The sequence below is a fragment of the Scardinius erythrophthalmus genome (assembly GCF_964197995.2).
Source record: "Scardinius erythrophthalmus genome assembly, chromosome: 4".
In the NCBI taxonomy this organism is placed as follows: domain Eukaryota; kingdom Metazoa; phylum Chordata; class Actinopteri; order Cypriniformes; family Leuciscidae; genus Scardinius; species Scardinius erythrophthalmus.
In genome coordinates this window covers 1680251-1700250 of record NC_138224.1, presented here as the reverse complement: position 1 = coordinate 1700250, position 20000 = coordinate 1680251, and the positions used below count along the sequence as shown (strand labels likewise).

The 20000-nt window shown below is 41.1% G+C and overlaps 2 protein-coding genes across 4 annotated transcripts in view; both read left to right on the top strand.

The window, feature by feature from the left end:
• The window catches only part of mtpn (myotrophin), a 31156-nt gene extending 29014 nt beyond the window's left edge, over positions 1-2142 (top strand). Inside the window, exon 5 of one of the 2 annotated variants that reach the window (XM_081364249.1) lies at positions 1027-2142. In XM_081364249.1, the coding sequence (XP_081220375.1) occupies positions 1027-1113 (87 nt within the window). In that variant the 3' untranslated portion in view covers positions 1114-2142. The remainder of the gene's footprint in view (positions 1-1026) is intronic. The other variant, XM_081364250.1, reaches the window with a different exon arrangement.
• Positions 2143-7280: 5138 nt separating this feature from the next.
• Positions 7281-20000, top strand: part of fam180a (family with sequence similarity 180 member A) — a 39122-nt gene continuing 26402 nt past the window's right edge. Inside the window, exons 1-2 of one of the 2 annotated variants that reach the window (XM_081363127.1) lie at positions 7281-7362; positions 9193-9290. The gene's annotated coding sequence lies outside the window, so the exon portion shown is untranslated. The remainder of the gene's footprint in view (positions 7363-9192; positions 9291-20000) is intronic. The other variant, XM_081363128.1, reaches the window with a different exon arrangement.

The window sequence follows — 20000 nt, the reverse complement described above, 5'->3', positions numbered from 1 at the left end:
GTGTGTGTGTGTGTGTGTGTGTGTGTGTGTGTGTGTGTGTGTGTGAAGGCCCGAGGGTCCGGCTCACGCTAGATTATGCATGAGGTTCTGCGTCGCTCAATAACACTGTGATCAGCTCTTATTGCTCGGCTGATCCAGTGGAGATTGTTCTGTTATCTCCTGAGTAATGTCGGGCGGTGTGTAATCGGGCAGAACTCTGGCTAATGCTGGGAGTTAGTTGCTCTGTTTGTCGGAGGAACGTCAGATGTCAATACTGTAATGATAATGTCCCTTCACTGTAAACTGGCCCGTGTTTGATGTCCTTACTCTTCAGATCTGGAGAAACTTTCAAGGACTTGTTTTGTAAAAAAAAAAAACAGGACCCAGAAAAACCTTTTGTCACATAAGTACAACTAAATTAGTTATTTATATATATTAATGTATTAATACACACACACTCCCTCACAAACACACACACTCACACTCTCTCATATACACGCACATAAGTTTTAGCCTTATTGAAGGCTAAAACGTATTAAAAGTAAAATGATTAAAACGTTTCTGTTAACTGAAATAAAGCTGGAACAAATAAAATGAAAATAACTGGAAATAAAGTAAAAATAAAGCTGAAATAAAAATGAATTAAAGCTAAATGCATTCAGAGCAGTGGAATGGACGTTTTACTGTAGATTTATTAATTTTTTGTTAATTAGTAATTTTGTGATGTGCTTTTGTCATTTTATTAGTTTTGCTGTTTAGGTTTAATTTATTTTCATTTGAGTTTTACTTTTTATTAATCATTTTAGTGCTTTAACTATTATTGGCAACACTTCTAGTTTTCGTTTAGTTTAGTTTATTTTTTTTAACTAATATTAATATTTTATTTTACGTCAGCTCTATTTAAATTAGCGGAAATGTTTTTAACAGTTTGTTAATGATAAAAACCCTGGAATAAGTGTCTCAATCCCATTATTTCTTTCCTCCTGCTGCTGGTCTTTTGTGTTTAATCGTGTGTGTGTGTGTGTGTGTGTGTGTGTGTTCCTCCAGGGTGCTGATAAGGAACGTAAAGGTCCGGATGGCCTCAGCGCGTTCGAGGCGGCCGAAAGCGAGGCCATTAAAGCTCTACTGAAGTGAGACGAACACGACCGGCAGCGAGAGGTTCTGACCACAACCACTGGATCCACACACACTCACACACACACACACACACACACACACACACACGCACCTCTCTGTCTCTGCCCGCTGGCTGCATCAGCTCCTCTAGGTTTCCTTTTGTTTTGTTTTTCAACATGACCTATTTTATTTTATTTTAGGGGAGGTGCTTGATTTCCCCTTTAGTTTATCAGTGTCAGCCATTGGCTGATGGACCTGTCACTCAAGCCTACGGACCAATGGGAACGCCTGTCTAACACCACTAAACACGGACCTTAGAGTTCAGACTACAGACTGTATGATGATGATGATGATGATGATGATGATGATGATGTGTACATTTATTTTTCAGACTGTTGCGATCGCAATTAGAAACGAGTGTTTGCACAGTCGACAGAGCTCTGAACATGTTGGAAAAATACTAGCTGATGAATTTACCTGCACTCCATTCCCACGTTTCCCTCCCTCAGCTTGACGACATTCCCGCGGCCGTCGCATTAGCTGTTCAAAGAACAAATAATACACTTCAGACGCTTGAATCGTTCTGCTGACCCGCACATTTTTTTGCTTTGTGCCCCTTTGAATTTGTGTTGTTGTGGCAAAAATAAATGAATTCTCAGCTTCTGTGTGCTTGTAGAGTGTTAAACAGGTTTGATCAGATGAGGGACGCCCCTCTCTCTCTCTCTCTCTCTTTCTCTCTCTCTCTCTCTCTCGCTCTGTCTCTCTCTCTCTCACCGTCTCTCGCTCTCTCTCTCTCTCTCTCTCTCTCTGTCTCTCTCTCGCTCTCTCTCTCTCTCTCTCTCTCACCGTCTCTTGCTCTCTCTCTCTCTCTCTCTCTCTCTCTCTCTCTCTCTCTCTCTCTGCATGATGGTGTTTATAGCTTTTCAAGACAGTCTTAAACAAAAATTCACGTCGATTTTGAAGATCCATATCTGGCATTGTTGTGAAAAAGTCCGTTTGAAAACAAAACAAAAAAAAACAAATAAAACTATTTGAAATGATTAGTTTGATTTTTGTCACGTTTGTGAAGTATTGACTGATGGAGAGTGTTTGTATATCGGGGGCGTTTTCTCCGATGAGAATATAATCCATATTACAAAATGAAAACAATGGAACTATTACAGAATATGACATTAAAAAGTGTATAATTCACTGTTTTTCTACAGTGCCGCTGTCCGACAGCAACACCGCGGGTAAAGGTCAAAGCTTAAAACACTAACTTGATGAGATTTATACTTGGTTTTAATAAATAGAAACTTTAATTAAATTGGTAATGTAAAAATACAAAATAGAATTATTAGTTACTAGTACTACATTACTAGAAATGTAACCAGGAAAATGTGACAACATCAAGTGTAACTGGGACATGAATTTATATTTGATTTATTTATTAATAATAATAATTCTACAGCATCTAATCTTAGTTTGATTTCAACGTTTACTAAAAAAAATTACATTTTAATCTTGTGCTAACATAATTTAGTGCTCTGTAAATAAACAATGAACATGTATTTTTAACTAATGTTAACAGACTGACTGATGCTTTAGGCCTAGAAAATATATCGCTTATATTGTTAGTTCATGTTAGCTAATAACTAATGCACTATTCATAAATGTCTTCACTAATATTACTGAAACCTGTTGAGAACTGACTGTTGAGCCGGACGTCACTAGTTAAAAGGCTTATAAATCTGTCAAATCATGTTTCTGTTTAAATGCTGTGTTTTGCACAGGGTTGTTTAGGGGTCCGGTTAAAAAAGGTGAAGTTTACCTGATAAAAACAATGGAAGTGAATGAGAGGACTTCACTAATATAGTGAAGTGTGTGTGTGTGTGTGTGTGTGTGTGTGTGTGTGTGTGTGTGTGTGTGAGAGAGAGAGACAGATTGTGTTTGTGTGTGTGTGTGTGTGTGTGTGTGTGTGTGTGTGTGTGAGAGAGTGTGAGTGAGTGAGTGTGTGTGTGAGAGAGAGAGAGAGTGAGTGAGTGTGTCTCTTGAGTGTCTGTGTCTGTGTGTGTGTGTGTGTGAGAGAGAGAGAGACAGATTGTGTGTGTGTGTGTGTGTGTGTGTGTGTGTGTGTGTGTGTGTGTGTGTGTGTGTGTGTGTGTGTGTGTGTGTGTGAGAGAGTGTGTGTGAGTGTGTGTGTGTGTGTGTGTGTGTGTGTGTGTGTGTGTGTGTGTGTGTGTGTGTGTGTGTGTGTGAGAAAGAGAGAGAGTGAGTGTGTGTGTGTGTGTGTGTGTGTTTGAGAGAGAGAGAGCTTTGCCACAGTGTTTTTTCTTCTCTTCCTTTAATTAAGTGCTTTTGTTAATTGCTGATCCACCGGCGAGTGTCAGACCTTTGTCACTGTCACAACACAAAGAACTGAATTATTCAGGTCCTGCACAACTCTCTGAAGAAGTGTGAGTCCGTCAGCCGCTCGTGCTCGTGCAGCCGCTCGTGCTCGTTCATGACGGCCTGAGAATATCAACATTCTCTGATATCAATCAGCTCGTCTCATCAAACCGGTGAACGCGCTCGACACGACAGCAGGAACTCTCAAAGTCAACACGAGATCTAAATCAGCCGGTTTACTGTCTTTATGTTCCTGATCGTGAGCGATCCATCAGTCTTCATAATTCTGTGTTGTGTTGTTGTGTGGGCTGTTTGTTCATGTTCACCTGTGGTTTAGTCCTTGTTTTTAATTCATTGTTTAATATTTCACTCGAAAAACCGAGTATTTCACTCATATTTTGTCAGTACAGTGGGTTACAGATTGTGGCATGCTGATGATATCAACAATTCAATTTTCAATAGTTAAAATGGTAATTCTTGATATCAATAATGGCATCATTGTTCACAGAAATACGAATTCTAGATAGCCTATCAAGAACTAACAGTTTTACTTGTGGGAATGTAATTCCTGATATCAAAAATTGCCAAAGTTACAAGCAAAATGCATTTTAGCATTTTAACTAATGTAATTGTTAATATCAAGAATTCATATCCTGGGAATGATTAAAAGTCAAAACGGCTTGCCATACGAATGCCATTTCATGTTGACGCTTATAGGAATACTTCAGCCGAAAATTAAAATACGATCATCATTTACTCACTCTCAAGTTGTTACACACCTGTATGAATTTCTTTCTTCTGCTGAACTTAAAGGAAGATATTGACTTGCATAGTGTGGAGAGAGAGAAAAAAATAAGTCACTGGGGTCCATATCAACTGTTCGATAACAGACATTATTTTTTTCCATCAAACCTAAATAAATGGACTAGACTAGAGAATGAAGCCGAAATGCGCGACCTGTGTTTATATATGAGTCTCATGTTCACAGGTGTCCGTCTGAACTCTTCTTTCTTCCACCTCCTCCTACACTGTGATGTTATGTAACTGTCTCGCTTTTCTCTGTTTTATTAGTCAAGTCTTTTCCTCCGACGACCTGTCAGAGTCTTCTATCTGTGATTCACACACAGTTCTGCTGCGGGTGGAGTTGCAGCGCCCCCTGATGGCTGAGTCTCCTCCTACGCGCACACTGATCTTATATAGACCTTATTCACAGCAGCGCCATCTTTGATTTTTAATGGGAATGACAGCGAGGCTGTGAGGGACAGACGTGCATCTCTTAAATGGGCTGTACTGTTATTTAATGTGTTTTTGGATTGTTCTGCTCATGTTCTGAAACACTGGAAAAATATCTTTCCAAGAGATTTCAGTTGACAAAAAACTCCCGACAATATAAGCCGTGGAAAATTGTAAGTAATCTTGGAGATTTATACAGCTTTTTACAGCGGATGCCATTGGAAACAGCAAGTCTATCCCTCACAGCCTCACTTTACCACCTGTCATGGCGCTGCTCTGAATAAGGTCTATACAGGGAATAATAAGGGCTTTATTCGTGCAATAACACCCGGCTGGATGTACAGTATCCTGATTATTACACGGTTACATGCCATATAGGCTAAGTAATTCATAAGCTTTCAAATATAGACCTTATGCGTCAGAGACACGAGGGCGCCGCCATCTTTAGAATATTGTCTTTTAACTTCAGTTTTTGCGGTCGCTCTGTATATTTCTATGGCGTTGCTGTCCAGGAGTAATTAGCTTTTGAAGTGGATTTACTTAATGTAAAGTTAATAAAAGTTATCATGAGGACTGTAATGTTTAAAGCAGATGACTTAAAGGTCCCGTTCTATGCCCCTTTTCACAAGATGTAAAATAAGTCTCTGATGTCCCCAGAGTGTGTATGTGAAGTTTGAGCTCAAAATACCCAACAGATCATTTTTTACAGCATGTTTAAATTGACATTTTTTGGGGCTCAGAAAAACGAGCCGTTTCAGTGTGTCCCCTTTAAATGCAAATGAGGTGCTGCTGGACGACACAGGGGGCGGAGCTTCATGAGCTCGTGCTCAGTCTGTCAGGAAAAATTCATCTCACGGAATGATGATAATATCAGAAACTCTCAGTAACGGCGTTCATTTCGAGTCGGACAATAATGCCTACAGAGTCAGATTGCTGTATAGAGATGAAACAGGTATAGTTTAGTAGTTTAATTACGGTTATTATAACGTATTTGTCATCTGCTTGTAGGCTATGTATCCATTATTTATTAATAGCCTACAAGTCTGCTGTCTGAATGATGATCAAACATGTACTGATGAGTTTAATAAAGTTTATTGTACATCACACAAAAGATGAAGCGTCAGTTTTACTTCAGAAAATCACCGTAAGAGCTGAGTAAACACAGTAGCCTAAGTTATAAGAAGTGCGCAAGTAGCCAGTAGAGTTGAGGGAGCATTCCTGTGGGCGGAGGTTAGTCAAGAAACGGTTCTGGTGATGTCACTAATGCAGGATGTAGAGGGGTGTAGTCCAATCGAGCCGTTTTTTGTAGTCAACTTCTGTTAAATAAAATATCTCGCTTGGCATTGAACTTTGAGCTTTATAATTTTACAGATATTATTTATGCTCTAACAGCAACATTACACACTAACTAAAGTTTGAAACATGGAATCGCATGCAACGGGACCTTTAACAAATGTCAGTCGACCAGGAAGATTTTAAAAAGAGCCATTCATTCATAAATACGCAAAATCGCTGTGAAAATACAGACCGGAAGTCAAAAGACAAGGAGCGCAGCGCTGAAAAGGGGCGGGGCTACATAGAACGTTTTGCTAACGTTCCCCTTATAAAATCGTTATTCCTGAAAGTTCTCTGAACGTTCCGTTTTTTTGAATGTTTCGTGAACATTCCATTTTTGAACATTATAGTAATGTTACATTTGAATTTGAATCTGAAACATTCTAAAACAACATTTTTTTACAAAATGTAGCAAAAACTAAAACAACAAAAACGTTTCACGAATGGTGCATAAATAATGTTTTATTATTTGTTATTAAAGACTTATTTTGAATAAGTAATTACTTCACGGCCATTAAAAAAAGAGTTATGTTCTGTATAGGGTGAGTGTGTGTAGTATAATGTAATACATTCGCCATGTTGTCATTATCATGTGACCGACCAGCGCCATTCACAAATCCTCTCCTGTGGACTCATGTGGTTGTATTTTTTATTTTATTGAAAAATATGTAATGTACAAACAACATGGCAACAAAAATGTATAATTACACTATGACAGTAGGATCAGGTGCAAAAGTGCATTACAGAAAAGAAGAGAGAAAAAGAAGGGGGGGGGGTGCACTAGAGTTTAATTTTCATATTCATATTTCATATTTCATAAAAAGTCATATTCTATTGTAGCAAAACGTTTTTATTTTTTTATTTTCTACTTTTCATCATTTTTAGGGCATTTGTATAGGAAATAAACTCATTGTGAAATACACAGAACTTGGGGTTCACTTTGAGACATTTAGATTTGTGTATATAAAATGTTCCCAGAATAAGAATAATAAAAAAAAAATGTCACTGTTTTTCGCCTCCTATATAGATCGGAAGTGTGTGATTTGGGACGCAGCCCATGTGACTGATAGCATCACCAGCTGCGCTGATAAACACATGAACAGATCCTGTGTGTATTACAGTTTCCTCGCGACTCGTGATCAACAACGCTACATTGTGCTTAATGAAGTATCAAATCCAAATTAATTGTTATTTGTCTTTGTGTTCACAGTTGTGACTGAGGCCTTCCGTCTTGATTCTGCACCGCGGTAGAATGATGGGAATAACGTGGTACTGAACGATTGCACTTATCATGATGTTTAGTTTAGTACATTACCGTGGTAAAAGCAACAGGTAGATGTTTTAAGACTTTCCTAAACCAACCTTTTCCATTGTTTTAAAGGGGTGGTATAATGTCCTTTTCATAAGATGTAAAATAAGTCTCTGATATCCCCAGAGTGTGTGTGTGAAGTTTGAGCTCAAAATACCCCACAGATATTATTATATATAAAGCTGACACTTTTTGAGGGTGAGCAAAAACGCAGCGCTTTGTGTCTGTTCCTTTAAATGCAAATGAGCTGCTGCTCCCGGCACAGGGGGCGGAGCTTCAACAGCTTGCACTCACACACACATGCACTGAAAATTTAAAACTTTTAGCCTTTTATGTTCAAACCGGAGTCAGACAATGATAGAGAGACTCAAGAAGAAGTGACAACATGTAGAAGCAACAGGACATTTCTGAATGTTTAGTTGATGAATTTATGAAGCTGATGTGTAGTTATCTTCTAGTCATTGATTTGCATATTCTGTCATGATAATCTATAAATTGCGTTCCCGGGGGCGGGTTTATGTTTTAGGGTTGGTGATGTCACTAACCCGGGAGGAATGTGGTGTAGTCTCTACCAGCCGTTTGTTGTAGTCCTTAAAAAGCGATTTCTTTAAAGGCAAATACCGGTATCTCCCTTTGCTCTGAACTCTGAGCGTTGTAATTTTGCAGATGTTGTTTATGCTCAAACAGCAACATTACACACTAACTAAAGTTAGAAAAGTCAAATCATAATCAACCACCCCTTTAAAACTATTGGAGTTTAGTTTTTTATGGGAAATAAACCTTGTGTGTGTGTGTGTGTGTGAGAGAGAGAGAGAGAGAGTGTGTGTGTGAGAGAGAGTGTTTGTGTGAGAAAGTGTGAGTTTGCGAGTTTGTGTGAGTGAGTGTGTTTCTCTCTGTGTGTGTGTGTGTGTGTGTGTGTGTGTGTGTGTGTGTGTCTGAGTGAGTGAGTGAGTGAGTGAGTGAGTGAGTGAGTAACTGAGTGTGTGTGTGCGTGTGTGAGAGAGAGAAACTGTGAGTGTGTGTGTGTTTCTGAGTGAGTGAGTGAGTGAGTGAGCAACTGAGTGTGTGTGTGTGTGTGTGTGTGTGTGTGTGTGTGTGTGTGTGTGTGTGTGTGTGTGTGTGTGTGTGTGTGTGTGTGTGTGTGTGTGTGTGTGTGTGTGTGTGTGTGAGAGAGAGAGAGAGAGAGAGAAACTGTGAGTGTGTGTGTGTTTCTGAGTGAGTGAGTGAGTGAGTGAGTGAGTGAGCAACTGAGTGTGTGTGTGTGTGTGTGTGTGTGTGTGTGTGTGTGTGTGTGTGTGTGTGTGTGTGTGTGTGTGTGTGTGTGTGTGTGTGTGTGTGTGTGTATGTGTGTGTGTGTGTGTTTGTGTATGTGTGTGTCTGTGTGTGTGTGTGTGTGTGTGTGTGTGTGTGTGTGTGTGTGTGTGTGTGTGTGTGTCTGAGTGAGTGAGTGAGTGAGTGAGTAAGTGAGTAACTGAGTGTGTGTGTGCGTGTGTGAGAGAGAGAAACTGTGAGTGTGTGTGTGTTTCTGAGTGAGTGAGTGAGTGAGTGAGCAACTGAGTGTGTGTGTGTGTGTGTGTGTGTGTGTGTGTGTGTGTGTGTGTGTGTGTGAGAGAGAGAGAGAGAGAGAGAGAAACTGTGAGTGTGTGTGTGTTTCTGAGTGAGTGAGTGAGTGAGTGAGTGAGCAACTGAGTGTGTGTGTGTGTGTGTGTGTGTGTGTGTGTGTGTGTGTGTGTGTGTGTGTGTGAGAGAGAGAGAGAGAGAGAAACTGTGAGTGTGTGTGTGTCCATAACACCTGTGTTAATGTGTGTATCTGAAGAGAACATGCTGTGATATTTCCTGTTTCCCTCGTTCAGACTGAAGGAGCGTTCGCGTTCGCTGGGGATCGATGTCCACTGGACTGCTATTAGGAGGAGTTTAATTGCAAATAAAAGAGGATTTATCACTGCTGCCGGTATGTAGACGAGCACTGGTGCATTCTGGGTAATGAGCAGAGGGGACGGTGCTCTCGCTTCACACAGATCATCTAACTCTCAAACACACACACACACACACACACACACACACACGGGCCTCTGGTCCAGAACCCAGAGAGATGCCTAGGTAGGGAGCATTTTAAGGGAGCACAGAAATGATTTTTTAATATTTACTGATTTTAATCATGTAAACGTAAGAATAACTGATATTATTAGGAATATTTCAAGATGAACTTACTTCTGGAGCTGTGATTGGAGCAAATCCCGGGATAAGGCCCAGAATGGGAGGTGAAGTCCTGGATCTTTGTGTTTTCGCTGGAACCGAGAGCCTCAGTGAATAGTTTGGCAGCCGTCGAGGAAGTGAGCATTTCTAGCCTTTATTCTGTTCCCAGTTCTGCTTCATCTGCACATCTGAGATAGAAATAACAATCACTCTGCTGTCAGAGCGACGAGTGTTCTGGGAAACGCTCTTGAAAGGGCATCTATTGAGTTAGAGACGATCACTGTGAATGATCCCGAGGTCCAGGGAGAGAAGGTCCCTCGTGTGCCGGATCCTGCGCTGGGATAGAGAAGCCTTTATTTCACTCTTATCAGACCAGCTAGATGTTTCAAAGTGAGAATCATATTAGAAAAGTTTGATTTCTTTTCAATGGAAGCTTGTTAAATCCACGGATTCAAAAAATATTAACGGCAATTGCAGTGCTTTTTATCACACAACTCTGACTTTTTTACATCTCGTAAATTTTGACTTTTTTCTCTGAATTCTGAGTTCATATCTAGTCATTTTGACTTTTTTCTCGGAATTCTGAGTTCATATCTAGTCATTTTGACTTTTTTCTCTGAATTCTGAGTTTATGGTTTAAAATTTGGACCTTTTTCTCAGAATTCTGAGTTCATATCTAGTAATTTTGACTTTTTTCTCTGAATTCTGAGTTCATATCTAGTAATTTTGACTTTTTTCTCTGAATTCTGAGTTCATATCTAGTAATTTTGACTTTTTTCTCTGAATTCTGAGTTCATATCTAGTCATTTTGACTTTTTTCTCTGAATTCTGAGTTTATGGTTTAAAATTTGGACCCTTTTCTCGGAATTCTGAGTTCATATCTAGTAATTTTGACTTTTTTCTCGGAATTCTTTGTTTATATCTCGTCATTTTGACTTTTTTCTCAGAATTCTGAGTTTACATCTCACAGTTTTGACTTTTTTTCCACCACAGAATAAAATGATTATAAAAAAAAAGTAATTGCGACTTCTCACAATTCTGATTTTATCTCGCAGTTACACATTAACACCCGCAATTCAGACTGTTTCTCTCAGAATTGCTAGATATAGACTCAGAATTTTGAGTTTGTATCTTGCAATTCGGATTTTTTTTCTCTCAAAATTGTGAGGAAAAATAGTCTGAATTGTGAGATAAAAAGCAACCTTTTTATTCATTTATTTTATTTGGTGGAGGAGACTCTTTTCCAACTGTTTAAACCCAGAATATTCCCTGCTGTTTTTCTCTAGCTGGTCTTTTCCTCTGTAATCAACATATCTCTGGGTTTCTGCGTCTGCTGAAGTTTGAGTGCTGAGAAGTGAAGTTAGTAATCAGAGAGCAGCGAGTGCTTTAAAAGCCTTCTGGGTAAAACATATCTGACAGCCATGAGCCCGGGCAGAGCATTACAGAGGGAATGATAAATGAACAGATTTCCAGTGCAGTGAATATTACCCTTTCGCAGTCTGAACGCTGGCTGGGAATTGATTATTTGTTTGTACGTGTGGCCGAGGTGAACGCATATAAAGGTGCTTCTGGATTGTGCTATTGATTCCTCCCTGCGGAGCCACATTTTATTAGCCCAGACGTTTTTAATGCACTCGTCTCTGTTGTGAGGTGTAACGGCATCTTACAGATGAGGTGACGCCGCTGAGTACTTCATCATTTCCCAATTGGCTTCCCTAAAATGAAGCTCAGTGCCATGCTGTCTGTTTGCTTTGCTCCAGGTCGTGTCTCGCTCTCGGATAATGAGAGCCTCCGGCTACAGGAACACACACACCGGAAACCTGTTACATATGTCTGATTCTGGGCTCTGTCCCAAACGCTGTGAGCTTTGCTGTATAACTGCAGTCTAATTCTAATTTAGTGCAAACAAAGTGTCTTAGTATCAGGATTCGAGTACTTACAGTACTTGAATTTGACTTTTGGAAGTTGAAAACCCTTGAAAACAGCCATTTTATGAAGAAGTACTTGAAAAGTGCTTGAATTATTGAAAGACGATATCAGAAATTTATTTTAAATTTTATTGATAAAACAATCTTTTCACACAAAATTAACACTGCAGTCTTCTGATATAGATATAGAGGCATTTCGCATGGCTATGAGTGTGATATTGCTCATAAATATCTAAGTATATGACAGCTTTCATTCTTATCAATCATATTCATGGGAGAAAAACTCAGTTTGAATAAGGAAAGCGATATCTTTGTCATGGTCTCTTTCAATGTTAAAGTTTCCTCAGTCATTGCATGTGCTGCACTTTATTTTGTATAATTTTGTTTTATTAGTTCATTTTTATTTATCTATTTACCTTTTTTAGATTTTTAAAGATTATAAAAATTAATATTGTTTGATAAATGATATCTATGATTGTAGTCCTTGGGGAAAAAAGTATCTTTACAAATTGAAAATACCATTAATTTTCTCCATACACTCTTAAAAATAAAGATACAATTGCCCAAAATCTAAAGTATATTTTTCCAGCTTTTGTGGAATGGAAAGGTTTTGTGGATGTTAAAGGTTCTTCATGGAACCATCAATGCAATAAAGAACCTTTATTTTTAAGAGTGTAGGGAAACCATAACTTTTAAACCTTTAAAGATAAATGTACTGTGAACTACGAGGTTGTTAATCGATGGTTTACGCTTTTGTTGAAGCCATCAGTTCCCATTATTAATGGCAGAATATGTGTTGAAAAACTACATTACCCATGATGCTGTTCAGAAAGTCTCGCTGTGCTGTTAGATGCTCATAAATGCTTAAATGTTTGTTTATATTTTAAACTTAAAATATATTGTTTCTTTAAATATGATCAACACTTTTAAATGAATAGTTTTATATTTCACCATAATTTTTTAATGTTTTGTCATTCACAGTGCTTCATGGGATTGTAGTTCTAATCCAAAATATTAACAAAAAAAACTATAATAGTATCTCAATGATACTAAAGTAACACTGCTATACAACCACAAGCAGCTTTAATACTGCATCAGGTCCAGGGAGACAAAACCAATGCAATTTTTAACATTTCTTTACACTTTTTTTTATTTTATTTTATTTGCCTTTCAAAACTAGAACATATTTTAGGACGGCTCTTGCTGAATTAAAGACACAACATCGTGAGGTCATGTGATAATATGCTGTTTGAGTAATACTGTGTGTCCCTCAGCTGTGTCTCGATGTGTTAATGACTGCGGATGTTCTGGGTCTGTGTGTTCTGGATGTTCTGGGTCCGTGTGTTCTGGATGTTCTGGGTCTGTGTGTTCTGGATGTTCTGGGTCTGTGTGTTTTGGATGTTCTGGGTCTGTGTGTTTTGGATATTCTGGGTTTGTGTGTTCTGGATGTTCTGGGTCTGTGTGTTCTGGATGTTCTGGGTCTGTGTGTTTTGGATATTCTGGGTCCGTGTGTTTTGGATGTTCTGGGTTTGTGTGTTCTGGATGTTCTGGGTCTGTGTGTTTTGGATATTCTGGGTTTGTGTGTTCTGGATGTTCTGGGTCTGTGTGTTCTGGATGTTCTGGGTCCGTGTGTTTTGGATGTTCTGGGTTTGTGTGTTCTGGATGTTCTGGGTCTGTGTGTTCTGGATGTTCTGGGTCCGTGTGTTTTGGATGTTCTGGGTTTGTGTGTTCTGGATGTTCTGGGTCTGTGTGTTCTGGATGTTCTGGGTCTGTGTGTTCTGGATGTTCTGGGTCTGTGTGTTCTGGATGTTCTGGGTCCGTGTGTTCTGGATGTTCTGGGTCTGTGTGTTCTGGATGTTCTGGGTCTGTGTGTTCTGGATGTTCTGGGTCCGTGTGTTTTGGATGTTCTGGGTTTGTGTGTTCTGGATGTTCTGGGTCTGTGTGTTTTGGATATTCTGGGTTTGTGTGTTCTGGATGTTCTGGGTCTGTGTGTTCTGGATGTTCTGGGTCCGTGTGTTCTGGATGTTCTGGGTCTGTGTGTTCTGGATGTTCTGGGTCTGTGTGTTCTGGATGTTCTGGGTCTGTGTGTTCTGGATGTTCTGGGTCTGTGTGTTCTGGTTGTTCTGGGTCCGTGTGTTTTGGATGTTCTGGGTCTGTGTGTTCTGGATGTTCTGGGTCCGTGTGTTTTGGATGTTCTGGGTCTGTGTGTTCTGGATGTTCTGGGTCTGTGTGTTCTGGATGTTCTGGGTCTGTGTGTTCTGGATGTTCTGGGTCTGTGTGTTCTGGTTGTTCTGGGTCTGTGTGTTCTGGATGTTCTGGGTCCGTGTGTTTTGGATGTTCTGGGTTTGTGTGTTCTGGATGTTCTGGGTCTGTGTGTTCTGGATGTTCTGGGTCCGTGTGTTCTGGATGTTCTGGGTCTGTGTGTTCTGGATGTTCTGGGTCTGTGTGTTCTGGATGTTCTGGGTCTGTGTGTTCTGGATGTTCTGGGTCTGTGTGTTCTGGTTGTTCTGGGTCTGTGTGTTCTGGATGTTCTGGGTCCGTGTGTTCTGGATGTTCTGGGTCTGTGTGTTCTGGATGTTCTGGGTCTGTGTGTTCTGGATGTTCTGGGTCCGTGTGTTTTGGATATTCTGGGTTTGTGTGTTCTGGATGTTCTGGGTCTGTGTGTTCTGGATGTTCTGGGTCCGTGTGTTCTGGATGTTCTGGGTCCGTGTGTTCTGGGTTTGTGTGTTCTGGATGTTCTGGGTCTGTGTGTTCTGGATGTTCTGGGTCTGTGTGTTCTAGTTGTTCTGGGTCTGTGTGTTCTAGTTGTTCTGGGTCTGTGTGTTCTGGATGTTCTGGGTCTGTGTGTTCTGGATGTTCTGGGTCTGTGTGTTCTGGATGTTCTGGGTCTGTGTGTTCTGGATGTTCTGGGTCTGTGCGTTCTGGATGTTCTGGGTCTGTGTGTTCTGGTTGTTCTGGGTCCGTGTGTTCTGGGTCTGTGTGTTCTGGATGTTCTGGGTCTGTGTGTTCTGGTTGTTCTGGGTCTGTGTGTTCTGGATGTTCTGGGTCTGTGTGTTCTGGTTGTTCTGGGTCTGTGTGTTCTGGATGTTCTGGGTCTGTGTGTTCTGGATGTTCTGGGTCTGTGTGTTCTGGATGTTCTGGGTCCGTGTGTTCTGGATGTTCTGGGTCTGTGTGTTCTGGTTGTTCTGGGTCTGTGTGTTCTGGATGTTCTGGGTCTGTGTGTTCTGGATGTTCTGGGTCTGTGTGTTCTGGATGTTCTGGGTCCGTGTGTTCTGGTTGTTCTGGGTCCGTGTGTTCTGGATGTTCTGGGTCTGTGTGTTCTGGTTGTTCTGGGTCTGTGTGTTCTGGATGTTCTGGGTCTGTGTGTTCTGGATGTTCTGGGTCTGTGTGTTCTGGATGTTCTGGGTTTGTGTGTTCTGGATGTTCTGGGACTGTGTGTTCTGGATGTTCTGGGTCCGTGTGTTCTGGATGTTCTGGGTCTGTGTGTTCTGGTTGTTCTGGGTCTGTGTGTTCTGGATGTTCTGGGTCTGTGTGTTCTGGATGTTCTGGGTCCGTGTGTTCTGGATGTTCTGGGTCCGTGTGTTTTGGATGTTCTGGGTTTGTGTGTTCTGGATGTTCTGGGTCTGTGTGTTCTGGATGTTCTGGGTCCGTGTGTTCTGGATGTTCTGGGTCTGTGTGTTCTGGATGTTCTGGGTTTGTGTGTTCTGGATGTTCTGGGTCTGTGTGTTCTGGATGTTCTGGGTCTGTGTGTTCTGGATGTTCTGGGTCTGTGTGTTCTGGATGTTCTGGGTCTGTGTGTTCTAGTTGTTCTGGGTCTGTGTGTTCTGTGTGTTCTGGGTCTGTGTGTTCTGGTTGTTCTGGGTCCGTGTGTTCTGGGTCTGTGTGTTCTGGATGTTCTGGGTCTGTGTGTTCTGGTTGTTCTGGGTCTGTGTGTTCTGGTTGTTCTGGGTCTGTGTGTTCTGGATGTTCTGGGTCTGTGTGTTCTGGTTGTTCTGGGTCTGTGTGTTCTGGTTGTTCTGGGTCCGTGTGTTCTGGATGTTCTGGGTTTGTGTGTTCTGGATGTTCTGGGTCTGTGTGTTCTGGATGTTCTGGGTCTGTGTGTTCTGGATGTTCTGGGTCTGTGTGTTCTGGATGTTCTGGGTCTGTGTGTTCTGGATGTTCTGGGTCTGTGTGTTCTGGATGTTCTGGGTCTGTGTGTTCTGGTTGTTCTGGGTCTGTGTGTTCTGGATGTTCTGGGTCTGTGTGTTCTGGATGTTCTGGGTCTGTGTGTTCTGGATGTTCTGGGTCTGTGTGTTCTGGATGTTCTGGGTCTGTGTGTTCTGGATGTTCTGGGTCTGTGTGTTCTGGATGTTCTGGGTCTGTGTGTTCTGGTTGTTCTGGGTCCGTGTGTTCTGGGTCTGTGTGTTCTGGATGTTCTGGGTCTGTGTGTTCTGGTTGTTCTGGGTCTGTGTGTTCTGGTTGTTCTGGGTCTGTGTGTTCTGGTTGTTCTGGGTCTGTGTGTTCTGGATGTTCTGGGTCTGTGTGTTCTGGTTGTTCTGGGTCTGTGTGTTCTGGTTGTTCTGGGTCTGTGTGTTCTGGTTGTTCTGGGTCTGTGTGTTCTGGTTGTTCTGGGTCTGTGTGTTGTGTCCTGGAGAAATGACTCTCTTCGGCTCTCTGGCTTCTCTGTGGAGGAGTTTAGTGTCGCACGGCTGCCAAACACTCCATCAAACCCATGAGCAGGTGTGTGTTTCCACTCTGACATCAGATACAGCGGCACGAGGAGATCTCAGGAGCTCTGCTCATAAACCTGAGAAACACACTCACACACACTCATGCATGCACACTTACACAAACACACACGCACACAGACACACACACTCATGCTCACATACACACACACACACACACTCACACACTCATGCATGCACACTCTCACACACACACACACACACACACATGCACAGACTCATGCACGCACACGCCCACACTCATACATGCACACACACACACACACACTCATGCACGCACACATGCATGCACACAAACACACACTCACACGCACACACTCACACACGCACACACACACACTTATCTGAGCAGATATGACGGAAATACTCCAGAGGGACAGTAATGGAAGAAGTAAAGTTTTGTTATTCAGAGATAGGCTTTATGATTAATTAAATCTCTCTCTCTCTCTCTCTCTCTCTCTCTCTCTCTCTGAAGTGACTGTGACTAATATTTAGTTCTGCCATCTGACATTTTCCTGAACTTCTGTTTCCTTTTCGTCTACAAGTCATTTGTATTTGGTTTTGTAGTTCCTTGTTTTGTGTTACACATTTATTAGGTTAAAAATATATATTCAAAAGCAATTCATACTATAGGGGGAGACCGGGGACAGTTGCAACATGTCATTCAACACAGCCTGTTTAATAAAAGTATGTTGCATTGCAAATTGTTAAATTCTTCCTGTGTGACACTGAAATATGCAGAGATTGAATAGCATCTGTAACGCCTGCACACTGCATCTATGTAGACCTATGTTCTACACATAAACACACAAAACTCAACAGTTATTTGATAAATTTAAGATATTTTTAACATGTTGCAGCCGTCCCCTGGGTTGTATGGGGTTCAATTTGTGCCAAAATGATGTCGACATGCTGTCTGTCTATGCTATGTGTCGTCTTCCATGTCTGTGTGTCTGTTTACTGTTTATGTCCATGTCTGTCTGTCTATGCTATGTGTCGTCTTCCATGTCTGTGTGTCTGTTTACTGTTTATGTCCATGTCTGTCTGTCTATGCTATGTGTCGTCTTCCATGTCTATGTGTCTGTTCATTGTCTATGTCTATGTGATTGCCCACATGACTCAACTTTTGTCTTTGTCCACTCAACTTACTCCTGTCATCTGTCCTTGTCGTTTGACTGTGTCGTCTTGCTGTGTCAATGCTGCATGTGTCATGACTATGTGTTGTTTCACTCTGTCGTTGCTATGCGTCGTTGCTATGCGTCATTGCTATGTGTCGTTTCCCTCTGTCATTACCATGGTCGTTACTATGTGTCGTCTTCTCTCTCTTGCTTCATATTGTTGCTTTGTGTTGTTGCTATATGTCGTTGGTTTATGTTGTTTCACTCTGTCGTTAACAAGAGTTCTTTTTTCTGTTGACACATAGCAACAACACAAAGCAACAATATGAAGCAAGAGAGAAGACGACACATAGTAACGACCATGGTAATGACAGAGGGAAACGACGCATAGCAACGACAGAGTAAAACAACACATAATCATGACACATGCAGCATTGACACAGCAAGACGACACAGTCAAACGACAAGGACAGATGACAGGAGTAAGTTGAGTGGACAAAGACAAAAGTTGAGTCATGTGGGCAATCACATAGACATAGACAATGAACAGACACATAGACATGGAAGACGACACATAGCATAGACAGATAGCATGTCGACATAATTTTGGCACAAATGGAACCCCATAGTATAATTAATAAAGTCAGAATTGCGTGATATAAAATTGTCATCTTTGAATGGAAACTGTCGACACAGATCTAGCGGCGGTGGTCTCGTGAACTGAGTGTTTGTGGGACTGAAGGAATAACAGGTTATCATCATCATCATCTGCATATGAACACACTGGAAAACTCCCAGCTGATTATAAAACCCCTTTGATCCCGGCCGAACGCTCCATAAACACGGACAGAAAGAGATCTTGCTATGCTAATGTTAGCCGCTTTCCGACCGAAGGAACCTTTTCACAGTTCCTAGAACTATTGGTGTCGTGTTCGCACCGCAGGAACTAGGGACGATTTTAGTTCTAGGAACTCCATTTGTAGGAACTAATTTAGGTCCTACTTCAGAGTAGGGCCTAAACCAGCACTATAGGAACTATCCGTGACGTTAGTGTACGCTGATTGGCCGAACGCACGCGGAACACCAGCACCCGCCATTTTTAAAACAGCTAGAATGTAAACACACAGATTATAGCCTATATATTTACTCCATAAACTAACTATACAAACATGGAAAACCGTGATAGATGGGTCTCTAAACCTTAAATGCTGAAGAGAAAATCCAACGCAACTTTGAGGGGACCAAGCCAAACATGATTATGTTTATCTGCTCAGCTAGCAACACTGGACATCAACCACATGACAGGCTAATAACCTTTTTCATATACTGTCTACTTTCTAACACAGTGCTATCTAATAACATATTAAACAGTACTGTGTTAGACAGATCGCTAACTAATAAACACAGAGAATGCGAGCATTATTTGCTCTGGCGTTCTCAGCGCCGCCAAAATAAAGGTCCGTCGCGCCGTCAAAATAAAAGTCACCGTGCTTGCGTCACTCCCTTACCCCTCCTACCAGTTCCTATGGCCACTTGGCCAGTGCGAACGCAAACAGCAAAACCGAGTTTGGCGGAGAGTAGTTCTTAGAACTGTTTAGAAGTGGACAGTTCCTAGAACTACTTGGTCGGAAAGTGGCTGTTCATAAAGCATCTAACGGGACTTTCCTTCAGGCCCGATCCGTCACGAACTCCACGGATGCTTCAGGGTTTTCACTGGAATTGAATTAAGCTTATTTGGGAACGGTCTGATTCCAGATAAAATCACAATGTTTTCCCGTCGGGAGCCTAAAGCAAAACCACATGTTGTTTTTATTTCGTCTCTACTATTTTCCTGTCGGTAAAGCATTTTTAGATGCTCGAAAGCTGGTCGGTTCGGCTGTGTTATTATTGCACTTTTGTGCTTTTCTTAGCGATTGAATTTTCCTCAAGATCATAAAATCTCATAAAACACTGACGGAGGGACAGAAGCCACTGTCTTCACTTCATAAAGCTGTCAGGTTTATTTCTGCTCAGTTTGCTTGTGTTCTGAGAGATACGGATGAAGACGGTGTCATGCTTCACATGATTCCCTGAAGCCTGGAGCAAACACAGATTATAGGCTAAGGCTAGATATTAAATATTCAGGATACGTCCAATAAAATGCATTTAAAAGGCCCTTATGCACTTATAATGTTAGTCAAGATTTTTTCTCCTGCTTTCAGATTCAAATGAGTCTTAAAGAAGCGGTTCGTGCAGCGATGTCACTTTTATAATGTTTGAGCGAGTTGCTAGGTTACCAGCTGTCAATCATGAGCTCCCTCATTAATATTCATGTCCTGTGTGGATCAGAATACAGTATGAAGACACAGGAGTCGTTTCATTCGTTTCTTCTGCTGTTTATGTGTGTTTTCGAGCGCTTTGTCTGAGTTAGTAATGAAACACAGTTTAATGCTCCACTGACTTTCTATTAGTTGTGCTGTTTTCAGCCTCTCCGCTAATAAAGCCTCGTGTTTGATCAGATAAATGGTGAATTGGTTTCCTTCGCCGCTGTAAAAGCATCTGTTACTGAGGAACATCAGGAGAGGAGTGTTTCATCTGATGTGAACTCAAACAGCAGCAGTGCGTGCAACGATTAATCGCGATTAATTGCATCCAAAATAAAAGTTTGTATTTAAATAATAATAATAATTTTTAATAATTAAATTAAATAATT